The 18,657-nt window shown below is 46.0% G+C and overlaps 1 protein-coding gene across 1 annotated transcript in view; it reads left to right on the top strand.

Annotated features, from left to right (window-relative positions):
* ATP7B (ATPase copper transporting beta) overlaps nucleotides 1-18,657 on the top strand; it is an 88,276-nt gene that overhangs the window by 11,399 nt on the left and 58,220 nt on the right. The window contains exon 2 of the mRNA XM_083169711.1: nucleotides 7,215-7,342. Coding sequence (XP_083025837.1) covers nucleotides 7,220-7,342 — 123 coding nt within the window. The 5' untranslated portion in view covers nucleotides 7,215-7,219. The remainder of the gene's footprint in view (nucleotides 1-7,214; nucleotides 7,343-18,657) is intronic.

The following is an 18,657-nucleotide window of genomic DNA, read 5'->3' as shown; positions in this document are numbered from 1 at the left end:
TCTTAGTGGTTCCAATTGAACCTGTGAAAAGAGTGTAATTAATCACTAATGAGTAGAGGATTGGATTGTATTGTGGTCAGCTGAGAGTGCTTCAGGTGCGGGCGTACTAATTGGGCGAACCGAATGCTTAGCGCATGAACAAGTGCTCTCCGCAAACTGAAACTTGCTTATGGACGCCGCATATTTCATGCGAGTTGGTTCGCTTGCAGTCGGTGTCCTGTCCAAATGCACGCCTACCACAGTTCGTGCACTCCCATGTGTACGCCCAGATTTACGCTCAGTTTTGCCCACTTTGAAACAGCGCCCTTGTGTACAGCCGCATGATGCCCATATTACGCCCATATTTCCCGAGTCAATTCGGTGCACATTTCTGGACGGTATTGGTGAGAACGAGTGCGGAGACACTACGTTGCACATGCGCATTGCGTTGCCTACGCTACGCTAAAATGCGCCCTCCAAAATAATTTTGAACGGACCGCACCAAGCAGAATAAGGCCCTAAGAGAGGAGGAGGCCCATGTGCAGCCTCTTGGCTGGGGCCCCCTCCTCTGTGATGGGAGCCGCACCGTGAGTAGTAGAGCGCTCTAGTGCTCAGACCCTATTGCACATGAGTTAACCTCCACTGCACTGTGAATTCTCAACACTAGAGTGCTCATGCTCCACTGCGCATGTGCGGATTGCTGGTGATTTCTGCAGCGCTCCTGCTGGAGGAATCCAGGGGGTAAGTATAAGAAAATGGGTGCGGTGTGGGCACCCCGGGGACTCAAGGGCTCATGTGCACTTCCCACACTGCAGCCATTATAGATACGCCACTGCGTCTGAAAGTCAGGAACCTCAGAGCTGTACTCTCAGGCCTGGTCGGCAATCTGGCAGAAGGATTGGTGTAACTGAGGAAATCAGTAGATTTCCTTTAAAAGGCTGCCAGTGGCATAACTACAATTGGGGAGCCCCAGCCACTAAAATTTGTGTGCCCCCACCTCCACCCTCCCCCCCTCACCGCTGCATCTTCCGCTGCGCTGATGATCTGTTGCGATCCCGGCTTACTCGACCTGCTGTCCTCATTCCCGATGCTCCTGCTCCTCCTATTAGAATGTAATTTGTAAAATGTTGGCTGCCTTACAGCAGATCATGATTTAGGATGCAAGAGGAGGGTGCCACCTCCTCTAGCATCCTTAACCCCTTCAGTGGTGTTTTTTTTTAAGGTAGCGCTCCCCACTGGGTGAGTCTTTTGGGGGAGCGCTACCTAAAAAAAACCCACAACGCTCTCCCCCTGGGCCGGGCAGCCACTGCCCAGCCCTGCACCCAGCGTCCTGGCATGTCAGTAGCCGGTGCCGGAGTCTTTCATAGAAAAGCCAGAGGGGAGGGAGGAGGAGGCGCGGCAGAGGAGAGGGAGCCGGGCAGTGCTAAAGCTGCCTGAGTTCAGTGATTGCCCGGCTCTAAACAGTGGCAGTCCCGAGATTTTTCCGGGCTTGCCAGACTGGACACTGAGGCACAGCCCGGAAAATTCTTGGGATTACCACTTAAGGGGTTAATAACTGTCTGCTGTGAAGGGGTGGCCATTTTACAAAGGACATTCTAACAGGAGGAGCAGGAGCACAGGGACTGCAGACAGCAGGAAGCTCTGCTGGTCCCGGCAGGCCAGTAGCAACAGAATTGGTGGTGGCCCCATTAACAATAGCTTCCACAGAGCTATTGTTATGCCACTGAATGGCTGCTTGGCCTCGATCATCCCAGCTGACTACTTTTATTTAAACCTTCACTGGAGGAAAGTCTCTACAGGGCCTTAGTCCGGCCTGTATTGTCTACAGAGTCAGTACTAGCACCAATGATAAACGGAATTCCAAGCCTATACAGATGTAGTCATGCATTGCCCGGTGCATCATGCAGCATGCCTTATTGCAATAAAAGATGAGTGTGGCTACATCTGCATGTCCTCTTTTTACGTTTTCATTTCCTTCTCAGTATGCCTGGTCTGTTTCTACTACCAGCCTGACCCTTAGCACACTCAGATTATTTATTTATTTACAGTTTCTTATATAGCGCAGCAGATTCCGTTGCACTTTACAATTGTAGACAGTGATAAAACAAACTGGGTAACAACAGACAGACTTAGAGGTAGGAGGGCCCTGCTGCAAGCTTACAATCTATAGGGACAAAGAGAGGCACCAGTAATAGCATAGCAGTCCCACCAAGTTGCAAGTCCAGAAGGGAAGCTATATAATACATAAGTGCCTCAGAGGGTTATACGTGTGGAACTTAAATATGATAGGCTTGCCTGAAGAGGTGAGTTTTCAGGGAACACTTGAAAGTCTGGAGGTTAGTGGAGAGTCTTATTGTGCGTGGAAGGACATTCCATAGGATGGGAACAGTCCGATGAAAGTTCTGTAAGGGCTATTTCACACGCTCCAGCTCCTGCCGGACGGCGAAACCCCACACGGCCAGGAAGCCAGTTAATAATGGACACAAAATGGCTACGGCCTGGACGCCTGGTTGCAGCCAGATCCCACCACTGGAAGGGATGGCTGCCGGGCTGTGGCCATCCCCTTCCTTGTAAACTACTGTGTGCGGCACGGCTTACTTGCCGTGCAGGATTTCGCCACCCGGCAGGAGCTGGAGCGTGTGAAATAGCCCTAATAGTGAATGGGAGCTAGTGATCCATGCAGAAGAGAGACGCAGATCTTGTGCAGAGCGGAGTGGTCGAGTTGGGAGATATTTTGTGATAAGTGCAGAGTGCTGGTGCAGTATGGTTAATAGCTTTATATGCGAGTAGAAGTGTTTTATATTGAATACAGTAAGATACAGGCAACCAATGGAGGAACTGGCAGAGCGGATCAGCAGATGTATAGGACAATCCAGTAAAGTCTGTCCCATCTTACAGTACAGTCATAGTAATGTAATATTACTCTTACATGCATACTAGTAATGTAATATTCATATCTAACTGATAATGTGCTAATCATATTGGGCAGGATGTGGCTCATAGATGGAACTTTGTAACTGGAATTGTCGAATTGAAATACAAAGTCATATGACATTTTCTGCTGCATATAAGACCATGGCAACTGCATTTGCAGCAAAGCTGCTTTATTTAACATAATCACATATTATAACATTTCCAAAATCCACTAGATCAGACATTCCCAACCACGGTCCTCAAGGCACACCAACAGTGCAGGTTTTGTAGATATCCAGGCTTGAGCACAGGTGACTTAATCAGTATCTGAGGGATTCTGATTAAACCATCTGTGCTGAAGCCTGGATATCACTAAAACCTGCACTGTTAAGGTGCCCACAGACGCATCAATTATCAAATGCGTTTTGTACTTTTAACCCCTTCCCGACATTGCCTTTTATGGTAATTTTTTTTTTTTTTTCCTCCTTGCGTTCAAATAAGCGTAACTTTTTTAATTTTCCGGCTATACCATTTACTATACCGTATAATATTCTGGGGAATCAGGAAATAATTCAATGTGGGGTAAAAAGAAAAAAAAACGCAATTCCACAATTTTGCGCTGGTTACGGTTTTTTTGGAGTTCATAGTTCGTTTAAAATGATGGGTTATCTTTATTCTATGGGTCGTTACGATTCCGGTGATACCAAACTTATATAGTTTTCGTTACATTTTACCACAAAAAAAAAAATAGAAAATGTTACGGTTTTTCGAATTTGCGTCGCGTCGCCATGTTCTGCGGCTTATAACTTTTTTATTTTTCCACCTACGGACCTGGGTGAGGGCTCATTTTTTGCGGGCTGAAGTGTACTTTTTAATTAATACCATTATGGGATATGGGCGACTTTCTGATCTCTTTTAGCTATTTTTTTTGGGGTAGGCGATGCGACCAAAAAACGTAGTTTTGGCGTTGGGGATTATTTTCCGTTTACGCCTTTAACCGTGCGGAATAACTAATGTTATATTTTAATAGATCGGACTTTTAGGAACGCGGCGATACCAAATATGTTTATTTTTTTTATTTTTTATTTATTTTTATTTGGGAAATGGGGAAAGGGGGGTGATTTGAACTTTTAATATTTTTTTATTTTTTTTTTATTTTTAAACTTTATTTTTTTTTTTTTTTTTACTTTTACTACAAGGCCCCCTAGTGTACTTGACCACTAGGGGGCGCGATCGCCTGTACTAGGTTCAGCCATAGAGCTCTATGGCTGAACGTAGTGATTTTATGCACTTCCTATTACATCCTGCCTCAGGCAGGATATGATAGGTATGCAGACACGGCCAGCACAGGGGTCTACATTAGACCCCTGGCTACCATGGCAACCGATCGGCACCCTCCGATCTCGCTGCGGGGGGCCTCCGATCAGCTATTTAAGCACTGCGGTCGCTTTGCCCGTGGTGCTTAAAGGGTTAAACGGCCACGATCGGCGAACTCGCCGCTCGTGGCCGTGAGAGCAGGGACCTGGCTGTAATATACAGCCATTACCTGCTCTCTTTCAAGCCAGCTCACTCCGTGAGCTGGCTTGATTCCCCCGCAACCGACATATGACGTAAATGTACGTCATATGTCGGGAAGGGGTTAAAGCACAAATTGCATCTTATGTACAATTATTGGATGGTGTTTATGGGCTTGTGCGATGCGATGCGCGTTCCCGGGAGCGTGATATTGTATGTCTAAAAAAGTATGTGCTGCACGTACTTTTTAGACTACATCTGAAATTTAACATTACAAACATGGGTTCATCACATCGCATCGCATGCATCCAAGTGCACATTGCATCGCAAGCTAGAAGAAAAATTGTATAGAACCATTGTACAGACAAAAACGCATAGCACAGTACAATTGTAGCGTCTGTGGGCACCTTTAGTGTGCCTTGAGGACCGTGGTTGGGAATGCCTGGCATAGCAGGTGACATCATACTTGCCTACCTGACCCTCTCCATGCGGGAGAAAATGCTCTATTTCTGGACTTCGCTGGTAATGTATGATTGCCATCACCTGTGGTGAAACACCTTTACCTAGCTCCCCACAGGTGATGGCAATCATACATTACCAGGGAAGTCCAGGAGCAGAGCATTTTCTCCCGCATGGAGAGGGTCAGGTAGGCAAGTATGCTGCTGTTGAAAATAAACTGCAAAGTAAGTCGTCACCTGAGACCCTGTGTTTGTGATCATTGTCACAGTATGCATAAAGGGACTGATTCAGATGTGGATGGTGGAGTTATCATTGCTGCCTGGTGTGTCCTATCTGAACTGTATTAATGTCTTGAGGGTGGCTTAACCCTTTGAATGCCAAATTAATTTATCAAAAATAAGTAAACCTTTTTATTCATCATAACGACCAGTAATAGGGGCAGCATGGACGGTGTAATGGTTAGCATTACTGCCTCACAGCACTGAGGTCATGGGTTCGATTCCCACCATGGCTCTAACTGTACGGAGTTTGCATATTCTCCCCTGTTTGCGTGGGTTTCCTCCGGGTACTCCGGTTTCTTCCCACAATCCAAAAATATACTGATAGGTTATTTGGCTTCCAACAAATTTACCCCTAGAATGTCTGTGTGCATGTACATGTGGTAGGGAATATAGATTATACGCTCCACTGGGGCAGGGACTGATGTGAGTGTTCAAATATAAAGCGCTGCGGAATATGTGTGCCACCACCTGGCCGGACCCCGCTGCCCGCCCCCTCACCACTGCAGCAGCTCCCCTGGAGTATTACATGCACCAAATCTCATGCGATGTAAGAATGGCACATCAAGTGCCAGATCTTATGTGAGTCTCCCGGTGCGCTGCCGGGGAGGGGGGGGGGGAATTGGTGGGCAAACTGGTCCGACTTGTCCTTAGGACAAATTGGCCCAGTGTATGGGGGCCTTTACACTTCACACTTTCAGACATGGTGGCTCATTTGTTTCACTCGTCACCTTGGGGCAGATTTATTCATCCCGGTGAAGTGATAAAATGTCTGGTTTTTGTCACTGGCCAGTCAGCTCCTACCTGTCATTTTTCAAACCGATTTTTCATCCGCAGCCCTGTTCGCCCCCATTCGCCGGCCACCGCATTCTTAAAGACCACATATGCTGTAACATATGCAGTCATTAACGCAAGAGACAGCTCTTGCGATAAGAGCTGTCCATTGCGATGCGGCGCCGGTGCTGGACTTCCGGGTCTGTGACCCGGTAGTCCATCTGCGCATGTGCAAAGCACGGCGCCGGCCGCAGGGCATGCTGGGAGGGATCCGTGACGGATCCCTCACATACCGCTGCGGTAAGAAGCCCATAGGTATCTGCAGAGAATTGCCAGCATTTGCTGGCGATTCCCTCCACAGCGGTGACACTGCGGAGGGGCCATAGAGCATACAGAAATACGGTAAAAACCCAGATAACGGTGTTTTTAACGCATTTCTGTTTTAGAGAATCTCCCCCCCAAGCCTGTAACTTCACAGTTGGGAGCTGGTTGGCTGGTGATAAAAAAAACAATCAGCTCCCAACTGTGAAGTTACAGGCTTGGTTTGAAAAATTACAGGTAGGAGCGGCTCCATCTGTAGATCGAAACCCCCCAAAAAAATGCAAAACCAAAACTCTACGTTGAGTTAGAACCAAAACCAAAACATAAGCGTCTGTGCACACTTCCTGCAGAGCCACCTGAAGCATCCAAGGGACGCTCCATCACACAACCAGTGCCACAACCTCTCGCTGTGACGCTCTTTTTGCCTATCAACCCCTCAAGTGCGTTCAATTCTACAATAAATCCAGGGAGTCCAGAAATGATGCACAATTCATTATGCTCAAGTGAACATTTATATTTTCAAATATTAACTGATCATAATTAAGGCACATTCCAGGCAACCTTTGTTTCCAGTTTTTTTAAAAGTAAATGGAAAGACATGCACACACATATTGCCATACACCCGGCTGTAATGAAGACCCTTTATAGTATATAAATAGCTATCAGTATACACCTAAAAAATAATAGGAGAGGGGCTGGGATCAAAATGATTGTAAGCTATACTTGCCCAATCTTCCAGAACATCTGGGAGACTCTTGAGGTTTTCAATCTCCTCCACGTTTGGCAGCTGAATGTCACTGTACTTTTATGCAGCATGAATCAGGAAATCCTGGGTTGAAAGGAGGAATTTGTATAATAACAGTTCTGCAATGTTATTCAATCACCGACTGAAAGAAAAGCAGAATCCTGCTCATAGGAGGTTATAATATGACATATATCCAGAGATCGTCACTTCTACTCTGTCCTGTTTTCCAGGAAAGATGATGCCTAGAAGGACATGTTTGGAGGATGAAGAGGAAGAAGTACAGTTACTCAGTACTGAAGATGAAGAATATCCAAAGGAACCCAGTCCAACACTGTCACCTCACCGCTACCTGGGAAAGGTAAGAGATAGATGATTGTTATGTATAAGGGCCCTGAGTGCTAATGGGAGAATTTGCAGTGGGCTGCGAGGGGAAAGCAGCCGCACAGACCGAGACAATGCCCCTTGCTAAATTGCGATAGAATTGCATATGGATTGCTAATCGCTATCAATACGTAATTCCGGAACCATCTCACAGTTTTTGAAATCTGTGCAAATGTGAGGAGCTCTGAAGCTTTCACTAATTCTCCAATTATCAGTCAAGTCTGAATTACTCCCAAGGTACCATAAAGTGTCCTCAGCGTCGTACAAGGGGACAAACCTAAAAACAGCCTAACCGAGCATATGTACTATACTACACAACAGGTGATTGTGGTATAACAATACAGGCTGGAGATAACAGGAGTAAGGGTTAAACTGGGTACACACTGGAGTTACGCAGCCACAAGGTGTGGCATGGCAGTTAGGGGCTGATTGGCTGGTCCTTTATCACTCTCCACTTTATCTCTCTCCAAAGCCTAGCAAATAGACCCATGTGTCACTTCCTGTTCTCGTGGCTAACCACTAGGTATGCAGTCCCTGGGTCGACAGTCACTAGGTCGACCACTAATGGTCAACAGTGACTAGGTCGAAACCTAACAATGGTCGACACCTAACAATGGTCGACATTGACAGAAGGTTGACTTGAGTTTTTCAGTTTTTTTTTTTTTTAAAGGTGTTTTTTCATACTTTACTAGCAAAGTGAGAATATAATAGTGTACCGAAGGCAGTGAGCCATGCCAGGGGACACGGTACACGTATATGGTGTCCATTATATGGTGTCCACGACATATGTCAACAGACACCCAAAAAAAACAGGGAAAACTCACGTCAACCTTATTCATGTCGACCATGTCGACCTTCTTTCAATGTCGAACTAATCACTGTTGACAATTGTTGACCTAGTGACTGTCGATCTAGACATTGTCTATCATCTATACCAGCGGTTCCCAACCTTTTTTCTCTCCCGTACCCCTGGATTAGGCTATTAATTTATGAGTACCCCTCCTCTCAATTTGAAATATCCACAGTACTAACGCGTGGAGTGGAAGTGAGCGGTAGGTGTGTCCTTACATTAAGCAGTAGCGGAGGAGTAGTGTGCGGTCAGGAATCGGGCCCCTCTATGTCTGGCCGCTGGCTGTGTACCGTCTCAGGGGTTCCCGCTAATGTCGGTAGGATTAATGCCGCTGCTTCCTCCACCTGTGCCAGTGCGGGGAAGATGATTGCTGATGTCTGAGGGCAGTGTGGGTAGCAAAAGCACTTGGAGAAGCTAGTGACGCTGCAGATGGAACCGCAAGTGGCCAATGTGGTTCTTCTCCATGGCAATGGTAGACTTCTTCCGCCACCGGGAGACTACTACCGGGAGACTACTTTTTCAGCCAATACCAATATTATTTTCAAGTACCCCCAACCGGTCTGCAGAGTACCCCAGGTTAGGAGCCGCTGATCTATACCGTAACCCACCACTATTTCAATGTCACTCGCCAGTCTACTTCCCAGGTCCTGACTCGGATCTGACCTTCAACGACAGACTGTAAGCAAATCATAGAATCAGGGAATGTAAATATTTGTAAAATATATGAAGTTCTATGTTACACTAAACAGTTTCTGTTCTTTTGCAATGGCCATTTGCAGCATGCCAGGCTGCAGCACCGGCAGCCATTGGGTTGTTATCCAATCACTGGAGGATACAGGAATAGGCTAAATCTGTAAACTAGAAAAGTGATTACTAAAGGCAAAACCTGATTCCTCAGAGCATTACTAGTAGCAGAAAGGAGGGTATTTGTCTGGGTATGGATCATAGGGTTGACAGTGTCTAGGGTCGACCTTTGGATTATGTCGACCTTTGGTCAATGCCGACCTTATGCATGGCGACCTTGTACAATGTCAACCTATTATCCGGATGCCATTTGTCCGTCTTGTACATCCACTTTTATCTTGGCTGGAGATGGCTGAAAAGGGTGGGCACTAACATCATGTGACCCGAGCAGGCATCAACCTGCCTGCGTCCCCAGGGGAACATCCATCGTTTTCATGGGGACGCCCAAAAAACGCTGGACGTTCCCCTGCTCCAGCCTGCTCTCCGCCCCCTTCCCTCCTCTGCCCGTGTGAACGCATGGCCAGTGTGATGCGCAATCTGAAAAAGGGTCCCCTCTGATCAGAACTGAATTAGGCCCTAAACGTATTTAGAATGAATTGCAGCAGGCATAAGCAAAACAGTTAAAACTGAAGAGAAAGTACAAAATCTGTGTTAAATGACTATAAAACATAACTTAGGTTCACTTATTATGCTCTAAATAACATTCTATTACCTATGATGATATTATTATTATTACTATTATGATGGTACGCTGTGATTGTATGAGCCAGTCTGTAGCACACTGTCCTATGCTGAGTGCTGAGTAATGATTTTGCACACGGGTGTAGAAGTGGCCAGTCACTGTGCACACAGCTGTGCAATCTGCATGCGAGGGACCTCCCACTTATGCTGAGCAGCCAGGCTGTGTGCAGCGACGGAGCCTAGTCTGGCAGGATATCAAAAATGCTCAGTCATGGGAAGAGATTTGAATATTACTGATGTATACATAACTGAGTGCACTGCAATCCAACCTATAAAAGCTGGAGATCATGATCACTAATACACTTCTCTTCTGCGGATAACACACTTCACAAGATAGTTCTAGTTTAGAGGACTTTCTCGTTACATTAGGAAGAATATTTTTCAAGATATTTCTTCATTATTTCTATAGTGTTTTTTTTTTTGTGAGTTTAAACCGCAAAGTATTGGGGAATAGGAGAGCGGGTTACACTGCAACACCATAACTCTGATTGGCCGCGGAGAGCAGGGCACAATGAATGTGGTTCCCAGCTCGGGGGATCACCAGGAGGCTGAGGAAGACACGTACATAGGATTAATTACTGCAGACCCTGGAGGACTAGAGGAGCAGGTTAGTAATTGTACACTGAGAATGTTACAATATAATGCACAAAAAGGATAAGGATCAGTAGTATTTACCTACAAATGAATTACTGACAATTACTTGACCGACGCGGTTATACCGGCATGGTAAAATATCTATGGTTAATATCCCGACACATAATAGCGAACATGTTAAAAAAACCATAGCGACAGTTATAATGTCAACATGGACACGGTATTAGTGTAGCTGCGCTCGGGACACTGTTACTATATTGGCTGTCAACATTGTGGTTTTTATCAGCGTTTTCTCCCTGTTGGTTTTTTTGGTGGTATTTTGATGTTGTTGGTATATCGATTGTCGGTGGTGTTTATATGTCATTATATTGCAAATCAGCATTAAGTTGTAGGGATTCTGTCAATCAATATTCCATCTGTCTGAAACTTAACTAAATACCATAGCAAATAAGTACCGTACAGAATATTATACAGTATAGATGTTTAGAGCTTGACAAGTTCTCCAGTAATGCTCACTGCATATAAATATAGACAATACAATAATTACTGGTGCCTGTCCTTTCGTTTCCCTCCTATGTCCCTATAGATTGTAAGCTTGCAGCAGGGCCCTCTAACCTCCAAGTCTGTCTGTTGTTACCCAGTTTGTTTGATCACTGTCTACAATTGTAAAGCGCATCGGAATCTGCTGCACTATATAAGAAACTGCAAATATATAAATAAAGTACTCTGACATCATTAAAATGACATTTTATGAGAACTTGTGTTATCATAGCCACCTCTGCTGCTGGAATACTGGCTTAAACCAAAGTTGGCCTTGCTAGCACAAATGGTATTAATATATATGGTGGTAGGGGTATATTTACAGACTATGGGCTATATTTACTAAAATGTGGGTTTTTAAATGAGTATATGTTGCCCATAGCAACTGATCGGATTCTAGCTATTCTATTTTAGAAGGTACTAGATTAATTAGTAAAGTAGTAGTAACGGTCCTTTGCACATCAGGTCCGAGGTTGGACCTACTGCCCATACGACCTCTGACCTGGCTCCCCTCCTGGCGGTGGGGAACGGGATCTTATGCGATTCATCACATGCAGAAGGACCGCATGCGGCTCAAGGAGGATCGGATGGCCATACACTGCTGCAAATTGTCGCAGTTGTTTATGGCCACCTTTACAGTAAATCTGTGTACATACAATGCGATTTTGGCTATGGCCGATTTAGACTATGTGATTTCCCTTGAACACCCCAGAACCATACAATCTTGACTGTCTTCACTAACAATTTTGACTGTGCTATTTGACTTGTGGCCAAATACATTACAAGTGACATTGTCAAAATTGCCTTGCCTTCACAGTCTATTTATCCATGCGATACCTACCTTGCAGGGTAAGGCATAGGTTGATATCGCAAGCGGTTTTGGCTAACTTTCTATACAACTGAGTCTGTGACTATATAGTCAAAACTGTAAGCCAAAATTGCACCATGTGTACATTGCTTAACACTTTTCTCCTGTTATAGAATGGATTGCGGGGCCAGTGCAGGGTTTTTGGCACCCCAGAAAAAACTTTATTATACTCCCAGCACACCCTCACGCCAATACCAACTTTCCAGAAACTCAAGTGACAGTGAGGGGTGTAGTCTTAGCAGTTTAACCCTTCTGTTCGCATTCCGTTCAACAAGGATGCCTCTCTGAGTCATCCTTAATTTTATGATAATCAGGGTTCCCCTCCAGATACCCCTAGGCAGCTTTCTTAAAGCTGCATAATGGCAGAGCCTGCCCTGACAGAAGGGGCTAAGATATTGGTTCCCAAACTGTGCACCTAGGCTCCCTGGGGTGCCTTGGAGCACTTGCAGGGGTGCCTCAGGTTGGTGGTCCAGAACCAATTCAAATTGTTTATGGTTAATGTAATGGGCAAATATGTGGATAAACAGAAGTGAATCATGTTCCCCCCAAATAACTGGACCTAAGGATGACATTTAGGCACAACGTATTTCATTTAATTATTATTATTTTTTATTCTTGGTAACAAACTTTTGACCTAGGGGTGCCCTGAAAAATACTCTGATACTGCCGCGAATCAAAAAAGTTTGGGAACCACTGAGCTAAGTGATAATTGGAAAGAAATGTGCAACAGGTCTTTTTCCATTCTGTAATATATTTGTCAGATTAATAAATAGCAATTATGTTTTCTCTAAAGAAGATACCAAAAACTGTCTTTTTTATTTTTTTACCAATGTAATATATTTATGTATGTACTGTAAATCATGTTTGCCTACCTGACCCTCTCCAGAAAATGCTCTGTTCCTGGACTTCCATGGTAAGCAATTTAGTTTAATGGTGTGTACACACAGGGGCGATATGGCTTCTGATGTTGCCGATATAGGGGCAGATGTATGATGTGTCGTTATGGGGGAGAAGGGGTATCAGCGCACGTTATGTGCACTGATACCGCTTCTCCCCCATGTATGAAGGAGCCGGGAATGCGGTAATGGACAGGGGCGCTATGCGCCCCTGTCCATATCGGCGCTGCTATCAAAATGATAGCAGGCCGAATGTATGAATGGTCAGCATCGCTGACCGTTCCGCACGAAGCCGGATTTGGCTTTGCCAGCCTCAGGCTGGCGAAGCCCTATCTAAACAGCAGGGACAGCGCTGTCCCTGCTGTTAGGTCTGGGCTGCGCTGGGGATCTCGCGTGAACAGCGAGATCCCGCGCATGCCCAGTGCGGCCGGCCGGGGGACAGGAGATAGCGCATCAGTATTAACTGATGCGCTATCTTCAGAAAGGGACATCGCCGAAGGGGGGAGTTAACGCTCCCCCGCTTCGGCAGACAAGATGTTAATACATCTTGTCGATGTCCCTTCCTGCTTCGCCTCGCTATTGAGGCGAAGCAGGAAGTATCATAGCGGCGCGATAAGCGCTGCTATGATACATCTGCCCCATTGTGGACATCGGAAGCCATATCGCATGCTGATTGTGTACTTTTTAGGGCTTGCGAGCCCGATGCGCTGCCAATGCACACTCCCGTGTGAGCGCAAATTGGCAGAGAAATAGTGAGGGCAGGCAAGACTATATAGTGCAGATCTGCGCTATATAGTCTTTGTGCCTACATATGCACATAGCCCACGCGGCCAGAGGGGCTACTCCTGGGGCTGCAGGGCTGATGTGCAGTGACCCGGGGCGGAAGTTATCCGACGTATAGAGGGAGGGGGGTGGTCTCTGCTGTATGCATAGGGGGCGGCGGGGGGAAGCTGGTGCTTACCTTGGGGAACTGTGCCGCGGCCCTGGGTGTGCTAATGGCACTCAGCTCCCGAGTCGCAGCACCCTGCCATCTGTGTTCCTGCCCGGCACCTGCAGCGGCGGCACTGTGGGTGTGAGCCTAAGATGGTAACTTGCAGGTATGGGTACTGTTCTCTCTTCTTTATGCCGTGCGATGCGAGTCCCGATGCGATCAGATTGCATCGGGACTCGCATCGCACGGCATCTCGACCATGTGTACACACCATAAGAAATAACATTCTAATTCTGCGTTAAACAAAAAGGAAGAACAAAAAAGCTAACAGTTGAAACACTCAAAATTAGATATGTACAGTGTAGTGCACAGGTTCTCAAAGTCTGTCCTCAGGACCCCACACAGTGCATGTTTTGCAGGTCCCCGCACAGAATCAAATGAAACAATTAGCTCCACCTGTGGATCTTTTAAAATGTGTCAGTCAGTAACGACTTTGAGAACCACTGGTCCAGTACATCAGCGTTGCCGACTTTTGGGCTGCCCTCTCCGGGAGAGGGCAGCCAGCAGCAGGAGGTAGGGGCGGGGCCGAGAGCTATGACGAAAAAGGGGGCGGAGCCAGAGGCGGATCTCAACAACAACAAAAAAAACCATGTCATTTTAGCAAAATACGCTCACCGCTGCTTGCGCCACTTCTCGCGCTGCCGCTGCTCCTGCTCTCCATACTTCAGGCCACTGTGTAATGAGTAGCTGCTGTATCCAGCGCTACTCACAGAGCCCGCTGTGGCTTTCATTTACATAATCGGGCAGGACATCGCGCTAGTAGGACCCAGCGCATCATGACTTGCGCATGCGCAGTCCGACTTTTCAGCTTGCAGGCTGAATACCCGGGAGGATCCTGGGTATTTCCGTGAGACCGGGAGAATGGGGCAAAAACCGGGAGACTCCCGCAAATTCCGGGAGGGTAGGCAACCATGCAGTACATACATAAACATTACATTGTAGTGCAGTAAATCATGGTTGCCGACTTTCTGGCTGCTCTCTCCTGGAGAGAGCAGCCAGCTCAGTATGGCAGAGGGGCGGGCCCAAAGCCGGTAGGGAAAAGGGGCGGAGCCACGGCTGTGATGAGCTGTTGAAAGGTGTGGCTAGAGCGATCATGTCATTTTAGCCATGCACCCCGCCGTTCAATGCCGGTATTTTATGCATTGCACTGCGGGGATCGGGGTTTAAGTGACGCAATCGCGTAATTCGACCCACGGACCCCCTCTCCGCCGGAGAGGCAGGACAATGCGGGAGGGTTGCCGTCCTTTCCGGGGGCCGGGAGGGGGACCCGATTTCCGGGAGGGTAGGCAACCCTGCAGAAAATAATGTAAAAAGTGCGATGCTGTGATGCGCTGCTCCCTAGAATGACATTACTGCAACCTCTATGGGATGCCAGGAAAAATGTGATATTGATAACCTAGAAGCTGAAGAAAAGTCAGCACTACAGTACGCAGCAGTCATGACTAATAGAAATGTCCCCTATACAGTATTTATTGTACATTAGGTCAAAAGCCAAAACATTGTATGCAGGTTTTTGAAATCTGATCATAGGCAATGATAACAGAAGTTGCTATTTACATTACTTACAGGAGGTTATAATATATGTATATGTATATACTGTATGAGCCTCACTTGTGTTTTCTAAATGAATAACCTTCCTGAAGAGACAAAAGTTGTTTATAGGGGGAGATTCAGTTACCCCTGATAAAACTTTGGGAGCTAAAAACTTAAACTTTTTCACTATTTTCCCGATGTTTTGACAATGTTTCTTATCTGGTTATCTTGGAGTGCCGGCGCTAGCAGCGATAATTAGATAGCCGACAGCGAGCCAAGTACCCATGGTCGATCAGTGATCACAGGTAATTGGAAATCCCCCATAGAGGGAAATATGCTAAGAAGGACGATTACAGCAGATTTCATATACAAACGGGTATTAACGGGATCGGCCGTAATTGGTCAAAAATAGGACCGGAGAATGCGGAAAATTTACTAACATGCTGTATTCTCCGGATTGTACAGTATTTTTCAATGTTGATGTCATTTGTATTTATCTTCTGAGTTTGCTGGCAGCCAAATAAGGACAAGGCTTGAAGCATCTTACGGATCAGTCACATCCGATGTGATGCTTCTCTGTGTAAAAGTAAGAAAATGAAATATATTAAAAAAACGTAGTGGGGTTCCCATTCCCGAGTATAACCAGCCCCGGGCTCATTAAGGCAGTCCTGGGTGCAGAAATACAGGTAGAAAAAAGGGGGTTCCCCTGTATTTCTATAACCAGCACCAGGCTCTTGGGCCGGTCTTGGTTCCCAAAATACAGGTGACAATAGGTCCCACTGTATTTTGAAAAACAGCCAGCAGTGCTATGCCACTCCCGGGGGGAAACTATATTAGTTCCTCCGGCCAAAACATGACATCATGGCTGGTCAGCCCAGGTTGGGTCCCTGAGGGAGTGGGGACCCAGGGGTTGGGCTGAAGCCCCGGCATCCCTGGGCGGTGGACGCCGGGCTGATTGTGTAAAAAGAGTTAAATGAAAGTGTTAAAATAAGATATTGGGTTTCATTAGTAGAACTACAAGGCCCAGCAAGCCTTCCACACATGCTAGGACTTGGAGAACCAAAAGTCCCAGCATGCGGGGCATAAATGGGCCCCATTACCTAAATAAATGAGACCCACACAAATTATTAATTTATTATACCCTTCACACATCCATACATACCTCTGTTGATCACATAGATTCAATCCACTTGTCCATGTGGAATCCAAAGGGGGAAAAAAAATTATACTCACCATCCAACCGGTGTAGGAATCCAGGACTGCTATGCTATTACTGGTGCCTGTCCTTGTGTTTCCCTCCTATATCCCTATAGATTCTAAGCTTGCAGCAGGGCTCTCCTACCTCCAAGTCTGTCTGTTGTCACCCAGTTTGTTTTATCACTGTCTACCATTGTAAAGCGCAACGAAATCTGCTGTGCTATATAAGAGACTGTAAATAAAATCCAGGGATTAAAAAACAAAACAAAAAACCCAGTACATCCAAACTGAAGGAAGCCCCTTGTGGCACCCACGGCATTTTCTTCTTCTACCCTTACCTGGAGAGCAAACTCTTTTACATGGCCGCAGCCCACCACCATCTCTAATAATGGCCGGTCAGATTTGAGGCATAAGGCACCATATAATTTGGGGGGCATGCATGGCCCTAACAAAGGACATGATGCTGCAAAATTTATTGTGTAAACTGTACCTGCGGGACACTAGGGCGACGGCGCTACATCATTTTGAAGGGACATAATGAATGCTGCATTCTTAAATTGTTCATCGTAATGCCCTCTTTCTAGGCATATATCCTCTCCAAATGATATAGCAACATACATTTAGAATGGCTGGGTATAGGGTAGGGCATGAAACCCACAGATGGCCTCACTGCCTTGGGGGGCTCCACCTCCTTCTCTAGGGATCAGGTTCTAGAATGTGCACTTGAGTTATACATTATACAGGCACAGAACTATGGTGTATTTTCTACCCGGCATTGCTGTAATTAATATGGAACATTATCATGCATGTATATTAGTATACAGTATATATTTATCAACAGCCCTAGACCATGCACTGTTTAATGGTTAGACAAACCAATGTGTCCACAATCCCTAAACATGGGCCGCTATCACTGTATTCCCCAGGCGGGTACTTCATGCCCCAGCCTGGCACTTAAGGGTGCTTGGAGCACTTAAATAGCCCCCCATAGGTTTAAAATTAGGAACATATGGCCCAATTCAGACCTGCTTGCGGGGTTGCGAGTATTTGTAGTGCAGGTTGAGTATCCCTTATCCGAAATCCTCGGGACCAGGAGCATTTTGGATAAGCGAATTTTGCGGATTTCAGAATATTTTTTTTCATACTTACCTGGTCCCCTGGTAGTGCCTCGAAAGTTCCCCAACGTCAGCGGTGTCCCCTGGCATCCACGCCAGCCATCGGAACCCTCTTCAGCGGCATCCAGTGCACCCATGCAATGCATCCTTGGGACCGGGGATGCCGCAGAAGAGGATTCCGATGGCCGCCGTGGACACCGTGGGATGAGCTAAGTATAAAACCGGGTGGTTGAGACAAACAAACCAAATAAATATTCTGAAAACCTACGTTTTTCGGAATATTTGGGATAAGGGATGTATGGTTAAGGGATACGCAACCTGTACTTCCCAGTGGCAGCCATAAGATCATTATAGTGAACATACATGAAAATCCCATCATTAATTAACGGCACTTACAAAATAATGTACTTCTTGAGCTTCATTGGAATAACCCCATTCAACATCATTATTTTAATTTCTTCATCTCCATTACTAATTAACCACCACATCATCATCATCAATATAATCCAAGTCCAGGTCCCCTTGGCGGCAGAGCCGAAACTAGCATAATTTTCGTCACCGAGGACAAATTAATTTGGCTCTGCTCCATTTCCCCCCACCCCTGCCATGCACATATGGGTATCACATCCATCACCTGGGGCATGTGACCCCCAGCTTTCCCCCCCCCCCCCCCACCCCCCATTGCAGCCCTGACCTAGGGCTTCGTGGTGACTACATTCCTAGACCACAATTCCATTGACACACCCGCAGTGATCTTTGCCTATGTAATAATACTTTGTCACACCACAGTTACTCCTGTTCTGATGCAGGTAGAGGTTACTGGTATGCAAATGAGCATGCAGAGTTCCACAGCAATGATACCCTCTGCTTACCTGTATATGTTTAACTAGACCCTCTGTCACTTTTGACTTATCACAAAATGTCCTAATATGAGTCTTATCATATAACTATATTTATCAGTAGTCTGCTACTTATCTGTCCTGTTCTATCTAGCCTATTACAACACTTGGTAATGATGTCTCCTGCTGTCTAACAACATTCTCTCTGTGGAACCAATTAATGTAACTCTAATAATTAACCACGGTCACTTCCGCGGCTCGGGAGCTCATTCTTCCTGCGATTATCATGTCTTTGCAGAGTCAGTGGCTAAGCTTGTGTAGGCACAGACCAGATCCACATAAATAACACATTTATAGGTAAAAACTCAGTAAATCAGATTTCCT

The sequence above is a fragment of the Crinia signifera genome, chromosome 2, assembly GCF_055691185.1.
Source record: "Crinia signifera chromosome 2, ASM5569118v1, whole genome shotgun sequence".
In the NCBI taxonomy this organism is placed as follows: domain Eukaryota; kingdom Metazoa; phylum Chordata; class Amphibia; order Anura; family Myobatrachidae; genus Crinia; species Crinia signifera.
Note: the sequence above shows the minus strand (reverse complement) of the source record. Positions and strands in the feature narration are given on the sequence as shown.